Source organism: Sorex araneus, chromosome 3 (assembly GCF_027595985.1).
Source record: "Sorex araneus isolate mSorAra2 chromosome 3, mSorAra2.pri, whole genome shotgun sequence".
Lineage (NCBI taxonomy): Eukaryota > Metazoa > Chordata > Mammalia > Eulipotyphla > Soricidae > Sorex > Sorex araneus.
In genome coordinates, this window is record NC_073304.1 from 210211109 (window position 1) to 210226228 (window position 15120).

General features: G+C 39.3%; 1 protein-coding gene across 1 annotated transcript; it reads right to left on the minus strand.

Annotated features, from left to right (window-relative positions):
• Positions 1-2730: 2730 nt before the first annotated feature.
• KIF2B (kinesin family member 2B) lies at positions 2731-4764 on the minus strand. Its single transcript, XM_004608651.2, has one exon. It carries the CDS (start codon positions 4762-4764, stop codon positions 2731-2733), a length of 2034 nt encoding a protein of 677 aa, XP_004608708.2.
• Positions 4765-15120: the final 10356 nt, after the last annotated feature.

Sequence of the window (15120 nt, forward strand, 5' to 3'; positions counted from 1 at the left end):
AAGGAACTACTAGACAATCATACTTTGAAATGATTGCTCTGGACAAGAACTGAGTGCTGAAAGGAGGTAAAGGGATAATCTTTCAGAAATAATATTGTAAACTACATTGCCTATAAGGAGAGGGGCAGAGAAGGGAGGTAGGGAGGAAAGGATATATGACAGTGTAGATAAAATTGGAGGATTGAGGAATTATAAAATGGTGATGGTTATGTAAAATTGATACAAATATTTTAAAAACCTTTTGTCATGTCCCGTTACCTGATGTGTGAGTGTATGATATATATAGGAATTTTATCTCTAACAGATACTACAAGTTGTCTGCATTATATGCAGCCAAACCTGATTTAAATCCCCAGCATCCCATTTGATCCTCCAAGCACTTCCATGAGTGATCCCCAGACACAGAATTCCATTTCTAGGCATACTTAATATATAATGCACCAAATGGCATATATAAGAATATACATGATATAGTTATGAATTTTTTCCAAAATAAAAACTGTTTTATGAATGATAAAGTTTCATAAATTTAATCTATGCCAGTAGAGCAGTATAAAACAAGTTAAAAAGACTGGCTCATAGTTTTGAAAGAAAAATAAATTTAAGAATATTTGATGACCTCATTTACATGAAAAAAAATTTTAAGAGGAAAACTTATCTATGATGTTTACAGTCAGGTATTTCTCACCTTTAATGGAGAATAAGGAGTTAACTGAGGCAAGAACAAGACTTCTGGTACTCTGGCTTTCTATACATTGACATATGTAGTGTTTCACTTTGTAAATACTCATAAAACTATATTAATATTAGTATACTGTTTTAATAAAATACTGAAAATTGTTGATGTTCTAAGTATGCAATTTGTGTGTGTGCATGTGACATAGCTCAGTGGGGCTACAATACTTGTTAAAAATTATAATTATACAATAGATTGTAACCCAAACATGAAAGCTTGTAACTATCTCATGGTGATTCAATAAAATTTAAAATTTTTTTAAAAAAATAAATACACTTAAAAATAAATAAATATACAATAGAATTTAAACTGGAATCCAAGCAAGGTTCTTAATATTTTATTTTGTGAAATTTAGAAATATAAACTTTATTTTTGAAAAAAAAAATTGAGCTAGTGCTAAAGGACAAATTCCAAAATCTTGTTTGATTTAATGATAATATATGACTTCACCTGCCTAGGCAAAGTAGCAGTGGTGAAATAACTTTAGTTGCCATAATATTGAATAAATATTATAGACCAGGTGTTCTTAATAATCTTGATAGATTACACTGATTTAACAAGTGTTAAATTGTTGAGACTTTCAGTCAGATAATTGTTACAGCAGGCTGTCTGGTACACTGTGAATGTTAACAGCATCTGCTAACATTACTTGATAGATTACAAAATCTTACACTGTTAGATTTTGCTAGGACTAGGACATACCTGCCCTATTCAGTGGTATGATTGTGCCACATTTCTACAGTAATAGTGGCCTTTCTTTGCTGAAGAAACAATAACGACAAAAGAGAAGACTTGGCCATGTCTTCCAATGGTAGTATTTGGATGCTAATTTTTGTCACTAACTATCCCAAAATACTATATCCTTACTCTGTAAGTCATTATAATTTATTACTTTCAAAACTTTGAAACTGCTACATTTGAAACCAAAAGACTCCACCCATTTTTAAATAATAGGATTATTATTGAAGGTATATGTGCATTACATTAGTTAATATATTTGTATAGTGCTTAAGACTTCTCTTTTCCCAAAAGATGTATATTGTGATTCCTGAATAAGGACTATTTTCTCTAATTTGATTGAAGGCATTGATATAACTCACATTCTTGTAAGGCTTTTGGGGATGTGTCTTTTCTATTGTTTTGCTTAGTTGTTCCTTACCTTCTTTGATGGGATACAAACTTTAATGTGACTCAAACAGGAACAAATATTGGTTAAAAAAAAACAATCTTAAAGATACCATAGTCTAAAATATTGCACTATGAATATGCAATGCACTTTCACTCTCAGTACTTTTCAACTTGAACTTAATTAAAAATAAAAATGTCTCTTAATTATAGATTCTAACTTTTTTAATTGACGACAACAACAACAAAAACCCTTCCTTCCCTAATTCCCAGTATCATGTCTTAGAAACCATTGAATCTATACAAACAAAGCAAAAGAATAGATTCACAAGTACATATCATTAGATTTACTCCATTGTGTCTCCATTGGTATTGCCCCATGCTAGTTCTTTTAACTCACAGTAGTTTGTCTTCCTAGCCACAAAATTCATGATTTTATCACAGCTATGTTCTTCTATAGCAGTGTTCCTCAAACTCTCAGCACTGTTGAGACTTTCAGTCAGATAATTATTTGTTACAGCAGGCTGTCTGGTACACTGTGAATGTTAACAGCATCTCTAGCCCCCTATGCACTATTCACCATTATCACTGCCTTTCAAAACCCAGGCTTAACAACTTGAATTTTTTTCAGACTTCCCTTAATATTCCTGATATGTAAAAATGTTTTCCATTGAGAAGAGACACCATCTTAGAGAATGAGAACAAAAAATACAGACAAAGAGGACCTTTGGACAAGTATATTTGAAGAGGTGGGCTTTTTGTTGTTTTTCCAGGAGGATTTTTCTCTAAGTAGGTAATTATGACATTTTTCCTTTATGATAGAAAGGTAGCAATACATCCGTTTTGGATCCAATCTCTTTTCACTGACTTCACTCTACTTTACCCTTCTTTTGAAGGCCAGCTTGTAATGACTTCAATTTATTTTGAATCTCGGTCAGAACACCTATTTTTTTATCCAAAATGGACAACAACTGGGCAATCCAAAATTCAACATCAGCATTTACCACATCAGCTTTCTCCTGGATATTTTTTGCTGGCCACTCGCCAGATGTCTTCCATAAAATTGTGGGAACCTGAATCAATGGAGTGGACAATTTTTCTATTTCTTTGTTCTTTTCCTCTCCTTTATTCTGGATACATGCCATTCTAATTAATTCATCTCTTGGAAGGGAGACATCTGACTTTCTGATGTGATTTTGCGTCATCTGTGGAACTTCATGTCCAACTGTATATGGACAACGTTGGTGGGACCTTACACCTAGAGTTAATTCTTTAACTCTGTTGGCATATCTCAAAGTGTTGAGGGTGTTTTCACAAGAGGCCATCCCTGGAGAGATAGTGGCGATCATGCATGTAGAAGAGTTTTGACCAATAAAGGAGTCCCGGAGCACCTGTGTGAGTTTGCTGGCTCTGAAAGGGGTGTGAGACTTGTTCTTACCCAAAGCCCGGATGCATTCTTTGAGTGTGAGAAGACTCTTATTGATCTCTGCCCCTTCTAGCTGCCTGCTTCTGTTGGCTTTGGCAGTATCTGCTCCTCTTTCATTCCCAGCTAAGTCAACAAGAGAAAACTTGCCATGGATTTTCCCTCTGGACTTCAGAATGATCTGGAACACAGCGTGGCTTCTAGAAGAATGAGCGTTGACTGACGTCTGCCCAGAAGTCCGGCAGCTATTGCCTAATTCCACTAGGCTCAGCACATCCTCCACACAATATACCTCCTGCTCCTGTAGCCCAACCACCTGCATTTTCCTATGGCTATCTTCAAGGACCTGCAGTTTCTTCTTGCAGTTCAACAAATCAAACACCTTGCTCCCATAAATCTCAAAAAAGGTCCCATAGACTCTGAAGTCTAGTGTTTTATAAGTTGAAGCTTGGAGCAAAAGAAAGACATCCTGTGCCACCAGGGCATAAATACCTTTTGAAAAATCTTGGTTCCTGCCTGAAAAAACTCCACCCATGGTGTGGGTTTTCCCACTGCCCGTCTGACCATAGGCAAAGCAGGTGGCCATTCCCTGGCGGAAGATGGACTCCACCAGCGGCTGGGCAGTGAACTGGTACACCAACTCATTGGAGGCAGTGTCGTCAAAGGCATGGTCGAAGAAAAAGGTCTGGTTCTCCAGGTAGCGAGTGAGATCCACCTTTCGCTTGGACTCATGCACCATAACCACGTTTTCCGAGAGGATGGTGATGATATCCAGGTCATTCATGCTGGTCTCTCTCTGGTTGAGGGGGCGCTTCCTTACACAGACGCAGATGCGATGGTCCTCCCGGGGCCCCAGGCGAGTCACCTTGTTTTGCTCCAGTTGCCTGCGATACTTTTCAATCATGTACATGATGTGGTGCTTAGGGTTTCTGATGTTGATGTCGAGGACACGCTGGGCTCGGATTTGTAGCTGCTGCATTCTGCGTCTTTCCCGCTGCAGTTTCAGTTTCTCTATTTCCCTTAGGCAGGGAGATTTCTTCTGTTTCATCAGGCAAGGGTTGCTGGGGACCCTCACAGACTCGACCAGGCTGTCCCCTGACTGCTTTTCTTTGACCTGGGGGGTCTTTGCAACCCACTTTGACACCATACGCTGGTCCCCACTGGCCGAAGGGGGCTCTAGAAACGGGGAAGGGAAGGACCTGGACGAATGGGAGTCCTGGGCAGAGATGAGAGTTGGATTCAGCAAGAATATGGTCTCTAGGTCAATCTTCTTACCTTTTGTGACTCCGTTTTCTGTCCATTCGACTATGACCCAGGGTCTTTCTGGTTTGATCTCCGTGACCATAGCCAGGTGGATCCGCCTGTCGCTGCGTTGGATTGCCACCTGGATACCCTTTTGGATGTTCCCCAAGTGCGGAGTCAGTGATGCTCCCAAGGTGTGGGGTTTGGGGAGGACGGGGACACATAACCGGCTGGCCATGGTGAACGGTGGAACATCTGAGTGCTCCCCTCTGGGGCTCTTTTGGTTTGGAGATACAGGACCAGAGCCCGCCACCAGCCTGAAGCCCCCAAAGCACTGATAGGTTGCACTGGCCTTTGTGAGCTGGGTGGACCAGGGCTCAGTCTGTGGCCGCTCACGTCACAAAGGAGGGGTGGGGACAAGCTGAGAGGGGTGGGGCTGGAGCGGTAGCACAGCGGGTAGGGCGTTTGCCTTGCAGACGGCTGAGCCTGGTTCAATTCCCAGCATCCCATATGGACCCTGAGCACCGCCAGGAGTGATTCCTGAGTGCAAAGCCAGGAGAAACCCCTAAAAATCGCCGGGTGTGATCCAAAAAGAAAAAGAAAGAAAAAAGAGAGTATGTAGGGTAAGAGAGTCGGAAGGCCGATTTGGGTGGTGAGGGAAAGGGGTTCATGTTACTGGTAAGCATCAGGAACGCAGGAAGCAGGAGCAGAGAAATTGTTTCTCCGCCAGAGAGAGTGCTGGGACTGTAGTCAAGGAAAGGCTATTAAACTCCACAAGCACTTGTGCCTAAGCTTTAGAAACATTCTTTCCCAAGTGCTCTCTTGACCTGCTACCTGAGAGCTAAGTGCTTTTAGATTGAGAGCCAGTAACATTCCTTTAAAGGTCAACCCTCCAGAAATCAGCAGGAATAAGTGAAGGTAGAAGCTGTTTGCAAATCACAGGCTTAGAAGGACAGGTTCCCAGAAAAAGGTCCTCCAACCTCTCCTCCTCCTTCTTCAAAACTTGTTTAACAGTTACTATTAAATGTTAGTCCTATTTCATGGGTTTTCTCATTACAAAATGAAAATGATTGAATGAAGTGGGTTCATGGGCTAATTTGCTAATATAAACCCAACTTCCTTTTGTGCAACATCAGGATTTGCAAACACAGATGTTTATCATATTCCAAGTGGCCCTGAAAACGATGCTGTGAGTTTTGTGGCACCAAATCCCTGTGCTTTTAGGTTTAGTAATTGCCTTTCCAAACTCCTTTACTATTAAGCTTCTGGTCTCATTTTTCATAATTTAAAGAGAAAAAGACATTTGCTGGACAGAAATAATTCAAGTGTTTTCTCCTCCTCGTCCTAAACTGTCTTTTAGAATTTTTTAAAAGGGCTTGGGAAAAAGACTGCACAGGGATGAAGGTATGTGTATTGCCTGCAGCAAACCCTGGTACAATTCCTGGCTCCATACAGTTCCCCAAGCAACACAGGTGTGCCCCAATGTCTTCCCCCAAATTGTTGAAGGGAGTATTGAATGGTGGGAGATGGTAAAGGAGGTATGGCAATTAGAGCCAAAACTCTATTTTAGGAGTCTGAAGTGATAGTACAGGGCTCAAGGCACCTGGCTTGCACACAGACATCTCTGGTTGGATCCGTGTACCACATTTGGTCTCCCAGCCATGCCCTGCCAGGAGTGATCCCTGGACACAGAGCCGGGAATAAGCTGTCAGCAGCCCTCAGCTGGCTGTGGCATAGCACCTCCTCTAAAGTAAATAAATTAAAATGTAAGAATATGTATTTTAACAAGACTATTTTTTTTCTATAGGATTGTTTGCTTGCGAAAAAAAATCATTTGTCAGATAAATTAACTTGAGGATGAAGATGACACCTTTAGTTTTCTTTCCACCATCTTTACCCCACATATTACATTGTATGTTGGGCTGCACTTGTGATGGTGATTACATTACCTGCATTCAAGGACTATAAATTTATAATTCGAAAGCCTTAACACTGAGAAAGTTGAAATGTCTCTAAATCTTATTTTAGTTTGAAAAGAATGTTGAGTGACTGATGTACTAAAACTGTACTATGGACAATAAATGATAAATTGTTGTGCTTTTAGCATGGAAAGGACAAGTAAAATCTTCAGAATAAATCACTGTCACTGTCATCCTGTTGCTCATAGATTTGCTCGAGTGGGTACCAGTAACGTCTGCACTATGAGACTTGTTACTGTTTTTGGCACATCAAATATGCCACGGGTAGCTTTCCAGGCTCTGCTATGCGGGTGGGATACTCTTGGTAGCTTGCCGGGCTCTCCGAGAGGGGCAGAGGAATTGAACTCGGGTCAGCCATGTGCAAGGCAAAAGCCCTACCTTCTAAGCTATTACTCCATCCCATAGAATAAATAATAGAAGATATTTAGGACTGATAAAATAGGAACAAATAGGATCTTCAACTGTTTGATTCAACACTAATTATTTGTATAGACATTGGTAAGCTTTATATACACGGTCTCTCTATAGCTTACAATTTTCTATGTTCACATATTAAATTATTTTGTGATGCTTTGTCCATAGTTATACATTATTAATGTTCATCAAAATACCACTGTATCACTGTCAGTATCACTGTCATCCCATTGTTCATAGATTTACTCGAGCAGGCTCCAGGAACGTCTCTATTCCTCCCAGCCCTGAGATTTTAGCAGCCTCTCCTTACTCGTCTTTCCCAATGATTGGAAGCTCTTTCAGGGTCAGGGGAATGAAACCTATTGTTAATATATCAATATTGTTAATATACTGTTTACATATATATATATATATATTACTCTCTGATTTATTGTCTACTGTCTGAACTTCATCAAATACAGTATGGGAATTATGGAAAATGGGTAGCAAATATATAATAATGTGTCACTTGGCCAGAAAGCAGCCTGAAGCCAGGCAGGGGTTGGGTAGTAGAGGTTGGCTACAGGGGCTGGGTCCCTTGGGGCGAGAAGAGTTCTCACCCAACCCCTCTGGGGCACCCTGAGTGAAAATAGCCTGGCGCGGAGTCCCTATTAAGATCATCTTAAGAAAAAAAATCCAGGCACAGCATCAGACTGGACACACTGATAAGTGTATAACAATCTGTGTACAAAGCAAAATTTTATGAACCCAGTTTCAAAGACCAACTGTCCGGGGTTTCTTTGCTTTCTGGCTTTTGGCCATTGTCAGGGCTACTCCTGATTCAGTGCTCACATCTGATTCCTGGCAGTGCTCAGGGCCCAGGTGAATCCAGGGATCCAGCTGAGTGGTGCTGCATGCAAGCCTATGCACAGCCCTTGGCGCTCTCTCCCCACCCTAAACCGTCTGAGTTTTTGCGGACAAACAACAAAGAGACAGGACTGTCATTCTGTGTTTATTGAACATTTCATTCAGGCAAACGGAAGTAACATTATGATTCTAACACTGCTCCACACGGGGCTAATACTGAAATAAAAACTGCCCTCAGGTTGCTCTGACAATCATCCTCCCTGCGAGCAACTTTGTAGAAGCATTTGCCCTTGACAAACTCCATCAGGGATTTTTTTAGACTTTTTCTACCCCAAAAGGGAATTCCAAGAGATGAGCAAGTTTTTTTTTTTTTTGGGGGGGGGGTTCAGTGCACATCCAGCAGTGCTCAGGGATTACTCCCAGCTCTTCCCTCAAGAGTCACTCTTGGCCGTGCTTGGGGAACCCTATGAGATGCTGGGGATCGAACCCGGGTCAGCCTCGAGCAAGGCAAGCGCCCTCCCGGCTGTCTTATCACTCCGGTCCCAGGATGAACAAACCCGGTTCATTTGTTCCCTTTTGGAAAAAAGAAACCAGGATAAAGTCATTCAGCCCCGGCTTCTCTGGAGAAGCCTCTGAAGCAGCAGAAGCTTCATCAAAATAAAATCACAGAATGTTATATTTGAGGGCACGTTATAAATTACTTTCTTGTTTGTTTTTGAACCACGCATATTGTTGAATAGGGTTACTCCTGGCTCTACACTAAAGAATCACTTCTGATGGGCTGGGGGAACCATATGGGATGCTAGGGATTGAACCCACGTTGGCCACGTGCAAGACAAGCACCCTACCACTGTACTATCTCTCTGGCTCACATTATTTATTCTTTTGTCCTGTTTCAATTACCCTTTAAACACGTATCCAATCAATTAGACTTTTTAAAAGTTAACATTGGAAACATCAATTTTAAAAGTGTTCCAGGACAATAAATATTCATTTAATGAGCATTCACTAAACACATTTAGTGTGATAATTTTGTTTCTTCTTGAAAAGCATGTATATGAAATATTTTTAAATAAATACATATTTAAAGCTAGAATGATTTTTATATGAAACATTTATACATATAGAAGGACAACAGGTTATTTAGTTCTCCATGACAAAGATTATCATAACCATAATTGTCAATTATGCCTATATTTGATAAAATATTGAAAAGGGCAACTACAGTCGGAATATACATAATAGTGATTGCAGAAAATACAGAAGATCCAGAAATAGAGACAAAGGGTAAAGTCAACTTTTTTTTTTTTGCTTTTTGGGTCACACCCGGCGATGCACAGGGGTCACTCCTGGCTCATGCACTCAGGAATCACCCCTGGCGGTGCTCAGGGGACCATATGGGATGCTGGGAATCGAACCCGGGTCGGCCGCGTGCAAGGCAAACACCCTACCCGCTGTGCTATCACTCCAGCCCCGGGTAAAGTCAACTTTGTAGCAAATAAATGTGCTGTAATAATCACTTTATATCTAATAGTTCTGCCCTGGAGAATTGTTTCTTCTATTTTTTTGTTTTCCCCATCACAGTGAATCTGCCCTTGTTGCTCAGACTCCAAAAATTAGCTCTTTTTTTACTTCCCATTCATATAATTTAAGCATAATGCTTGTCTGTTATTTTACTTTCTTGAAATGGATCTATCCACATAACACCTTATTTATACCATTTCTTTAGTCTGGGCCACCGTGATATATTTTGGCAACAACTTTCTGAATGCTTTCTTCCTCCATGTTTATCTACAATCCGGCCAACTCTGCAATATGTCACCTCATGTTTGTTTTAAATCCACGCGTCTAAGCTACTTTCTACCTTTCTATGAAGTCAATTGCCAATACATTCAGGCCCTGATGCCTTCACCCTTTCTTCAAGTCATTCACATTTAACACTGTCTAACTCTGTTTCAACCCTATGAAATACCACTACAAACTGTGCTACGGCCCCATGGTTAGCACTCATACATTAGAGTTAGGAAGACAGAGTAATAGACTATAATTATTGGTTGAGGTATATAAAAATGAAGTATGTAAATTGCTTAGTGTGGTGTGAATTGCTGAATGTGGTAACCAAGCAGTATAAGGGAGATGTATAAGTAGGAATTTTATGTGGGGGAGGGGATAAATTGTGATCAAGTAATATAAATTAAAAGGTGATAATTTATATTCCTTGACCACATTACCCTCCCCCCGCCCCATCCAGGGCCCAATATTTCCTTCATCCTTATTTTACTTGGCTACTTGATTTGGGTATTATAGGTATTTTATAATTTGTGTGCCACTTTTATTTCATGCCATTTTGTATAAGGCTTCCCTTAGCTTTAAGATTGCATAATTCTCCTATGTATTTCATTATTTAGCTTTATTGGAATGCTATTCTGGATTTTTCACCTGCATGTTTTTTGCAACCCAAAATAAATTTCCTTAACACTGACTGCATTATTTACAATTTTATCTCTAGTGTATCATATAGGTATCACTGAAAAACACTTCTGAATGAACAATAAGTAAACACATACTATAACTAATAATATAGCACTGCTTATTAAGGTTTTGTTTTGTGTCAAACCCTGGGCTACTTTCTCAAGTATCTTTTTCACTTTCTTTCCTTAGACTAATATGCATATATGTCTGTATACCAGTATCTCTCTCTCCACACACACAAACACACACATATACATGTACCCGCATATATTTTTTTCACCTACATATATTTACATACATATGTATGTTTGAAATATATACATTTTGCAGAAATTATGTACAAATTATCTTCATTTGCCTGATAGTGAGAAATTTGATGCTCAGAGAAAGTTATTCCTTGCTGCTAAGCAGTGCCTAGAATTTATACTTGCATGAAAGTCAGAAATCTTGTGTGTTTTGGCCAGACCAAACTGCCTCTGGCTTATATTTGGTAGCTTTAAGTGTTATAGGGAAAAAATTTCTGGCATAAAAAGAAAGGGGAAAAAGTGTAGTATTCTTGACAAGATTTCATGAAGGTGATATTTTACTGGAGTCTTTATTATTCTAAGCCATGAGTCACTATTTTTTATTCACGGAGTTATTATAAATGATAATTTATATCACTTATTCTATTTCTCAGGCTTTGTGGTTCTGAATGCAGTCTGACATTAAAATTCCTCACTGTTCAATCTTTATCATCATCAGATGTTAAGGTTTTTTTTTCTTTGCCTGTAGCTAATGTGCTTTCATATAACCTCTCAGCCTAGTGGAATTCTGGGCAGAACATGGCTGTGGAACTCATACCTTTGGTACTGGAAATATGTTCTTTAATGGGGAACTGTTTTACTCATTTCAGAGAAAAGTAACCTTTATTTCAAGCACAGCCATCTCTCATCTTAAGGTTTGAAGTGAGCCTCCTCATGGAGCTAAGGTTGCCAGACCTCTTCTGTTCTTGCTGAGATTTTGATCTTTTTCCCTTCTGAATTTGTAAACAAAACCTTCTTTCTAGAACTAAAAATTCTAAAAGTAAGTTTCTGGCCAAAGTAAATTTTTTCTTCCAAACTGTAGGGGGGAAATTGGCCAAATTTGAGAGTGTTTGAATTAGAAGAGGCAACTGTGTGCCCAAACCTTAAGAACATGCATGTTCCCTTCACTTATAAGTCTTTTTATATAAGTCACAGATTATGTGGCCGTGAATTGATGTAAGGAAACAACATAATGAACACTTCCCTTGCATTTTATGTAAGAGAATAGTTGCTCACTTTAAGTTGATTAGACTTCATTCATGGTTCAAAATTTATTGCAGTTTATGCATCAAAACATCATTTTTTTAAAAAAATTATTCTATGTCACCATTAATACTAGATCTTTTTTTTCATTAGAAATTCAGTCTCCTTCTAGAGATGGTTTCATAAACTATTTTACCCTATATTTAAGGAAAAAAGACTAGTTTTAGTTTTGACATTCATTCTTTCAGTTATTAAAGAAAATAAGCCACCTCTGATCAAACACTGTCAAAGTACTTCAAAACAAAACTTATAAACCAAAATAATCCTATCTTTTCATCATACTTGTATCATACTATTTAATTTGCAAAATTATGCTACAATTATTGGGACTTCCTTAACACTCGAAATTATGCCAAAACATTGACTCCCCACTTCTTAAGAAACTTTTAATTAGATTTATGCTATTTCATTATCATTATGTCAGCAGATTGTTTAGTTCTTGATATAGGAAGAGAAAAATAAGGCACAGGAAAGTTCAATTATATGATCAAAGTCACACATACTAATCATTATTTGAAAGGGAGTGAGGAGATAGTTTTGTTTAAAATATTATGCCTCTTTTGTAATATGTTTCTCTATTCTGCAGCTAGATATTATTCCCTAAGGAATCAATGCCAATCTTACCTACAACCAAATTATTTAGTAACATTGCTATCATCCCCTAGTAGATGTAAGAATTTCCCAAAACGAACTATTTGAAAAATTTCCAAATTATTTCTAACTGCTGTGTATTGAGCAATAAAAGAAATTGCTTTCTTGTATTTTTCCCCCTTGCGTTTGTGTACCTGCTCACAAAATCATCTCATACATAATGCAAGGTAATAAACTATAGCATGTAATGGCTGCAAAACCTTGCCCATGTGGAAATAGAACTAGAAATCCATTACTGCGGATGTATCCTTCAAATGCAATTCAAGTTTGACAAACATTAAACAATTTGGGCAGGCATTTGCAACCAATGTTTCCTCTGAGTGCTTTTTAGGTGTCTCATCATCATGCTATTATTCTAAAATGCCTACAAGAATTAATGATTTCCTCCAGGTAAATTGCAGTGGTTTGAAATGCCACACAGGAGTCACCATTGCCTATTTGGGGTAAGGAGGGGATATAATGTAGCCCCTATACACAATCTGTTCGTTTAAAAAAAAATACTGATTTCTCTTGAAGTTCCATTTTCTTTGTGACTCCTAAAACTATGTTGCTATTTGATTATAATTTGAAATAAAATTGGTATTTTCTCAAGATAAGTACATTCTCACTTAAGGAAAAAAATGAATTCAACTGATCAGTGTTTCTGTTTCCTTAGGTATGTGAAACAAAATAGTTTATAGCTACCAAAGATTAGAGAGTTCCTTTAGTTACTGTCACTGTCATCCCATTGCTCAAGCGGGCACCAGTAATGTCTCCAGTGTGAGACTTGTAACTGGTAGCTTGCCAGGCTCTGCGGTTCGGAGGAGATACTCTCAGTAGCTTTCCAGGCTCTCCGAGAGGGGCGGAGTAATCGAACCCACGTCAGCCTCATGCAAGGCGAACGCCCTACCCACTTCGCTATTGCTCCAGAATGGAACAAACGATGCAATGTGTTCCTTTAGTAAAGACCACAAAACTAACAAAAATGCCTTCTTCACCCAAATTAGATTTTTATCTTATTCAAAGACTATCTTTGGGAGAATCCTTTGAAATCTTTTCCCGCAATGTTGGAGAGTTTTTTTTAAAGAAACTAAAGGCTACAAAACTTGTGTATTTTAACATTAGAAATGAATATAGATATTCTTTTTGTCACTGTGTTGTGTTGTCAGAAGTGAAGTGTTTTTTTTTCTTTTTTGGGTCACACCTGGCGATGCACAGGGGTTACTCCTGGCTCTGCACTCAGGAATTACTCCTGGCGGTGCTCAGGGGACCATATGGGATGCTGGGAATCGAACCCAGGTCGGCTGCATGCAAGGCAAACGCCCTACCCACTGTGCTATTGCTTCAGCCCCTAGAAGTGAAGTTTTTGACCTGTGAAGAGTAATTCTGTAGAAAAAAGCAAGCAAAGGGCCACTATCTCTCATAGTGTGATATGAGAGAGACCATTTTCTCATATCACACTATCAACTTCTTGAACATATGATCTACTATACTATCCAGTGATAAGTGACCTTCCACACCATACCCCCCTTTTATATGATACTTAACAAAAGTGTATTTCATTTATGTTCCTCCTATTATCTTTGACCATCCCAATAATATTCTGAAAAATTATTTATAGAAAGAAAAATAATTCATTGCTCTGGAGTGTTCTCTCCCAAGTTAGAGTTTGCTAGCTGCTTCTTTGTTTAACATCCTCCGTTGGGCCCTTTATTTCTGTGGTTTGATAATTGGAGAGAGGCTTGGTTGTAGATATAGAGGCTTTGATACAGAAGCTAGATATAGCAGTTGGGTTGCATTCTTATATTTGATCATGACAGAAGGCATCTGATGTCTGTTTTTTTTCTAGGAGGTTGTAATAGGTCCTGTTGGAATATAGCTCTAAATATGTTAGGCCTGACTTTGGTTCGTCCTTGCTCCCCTTGCCCAAGGAGCTTAGGTTTATCAGTCACACCCATCAAAGTGCTCCCGAGTCACTCCCATTCCTTTGTTTATCTGTAACCAATTCTACCAGTTTATCTGCTCTTCCCTTAATCAAACTCTGTTAATTGGTAAGGTCAGAACTTCCTAGGACACTGAATATTATAACATTGCCTTTCTCTCCTCTTTATGCCTTTTGAATAATTTACTTTAAAGCTATGTCTTTTTTGTATAGACACAAGAAGACAATATTATGTTTTTATAACTTAAGACTTAATTGGCCTCTATTCCCTCCTGGGCATCTGCTTTCTCCACTTAAGCCTCAGTTGCCCTCAGTTCCTAGCACCCCAAAGTAGGGTCCCCGACGTGGGACGGGAAGGATCCAGGGCAAGCGGTGAGTTATGTGCTACCCTGGCATCGAGATGGGCCTGGCCAAAGTGCCTAATTCTTAACTATAAGTTAAGAGCTTGATCATAGACAAATGCTGTCATGATCCAATAGTAATTATGAGACTGGGACCCTGCCAGGGATAGGAAAGACTGATCTGGCCTGAGCACTGTAGTCTGAGATTGAGATGGCCCCAGGAGAGCAATTCTATAAGCTTTAATGCATCTCTTATTGTGTCCATACAAAATAATTAATATTATGAATTCTTATATGTTTGCTGGCTGAGGAGAAGAGAAACACATTCATGGGACTCTGCCCTTGGGTGGATCCTCCTGCTGATAGAGAATTAAGTCCTAGGAGAAGCATCCCCTGAGGGAAAAGAACCTTACCCTATTGTTGACCACACCTAGGTGTATGCCCCAACCCCCTCATGCTGTGGAGATTTAACTAGGCTGTAAGAGTGGGTTGGGGGCCAGATCGATGGGAGCCAAATCCACGGGCCAGATCCACGGGGCCAGATCCATGGGGGCCAGATCCACAGATCGAGAGAGAGACCGAGAGCCGGAAGAGAGGCAGAGAGAGAGAGAATGAAGTAGGATGGGGGAGAAAGAAGCAGGA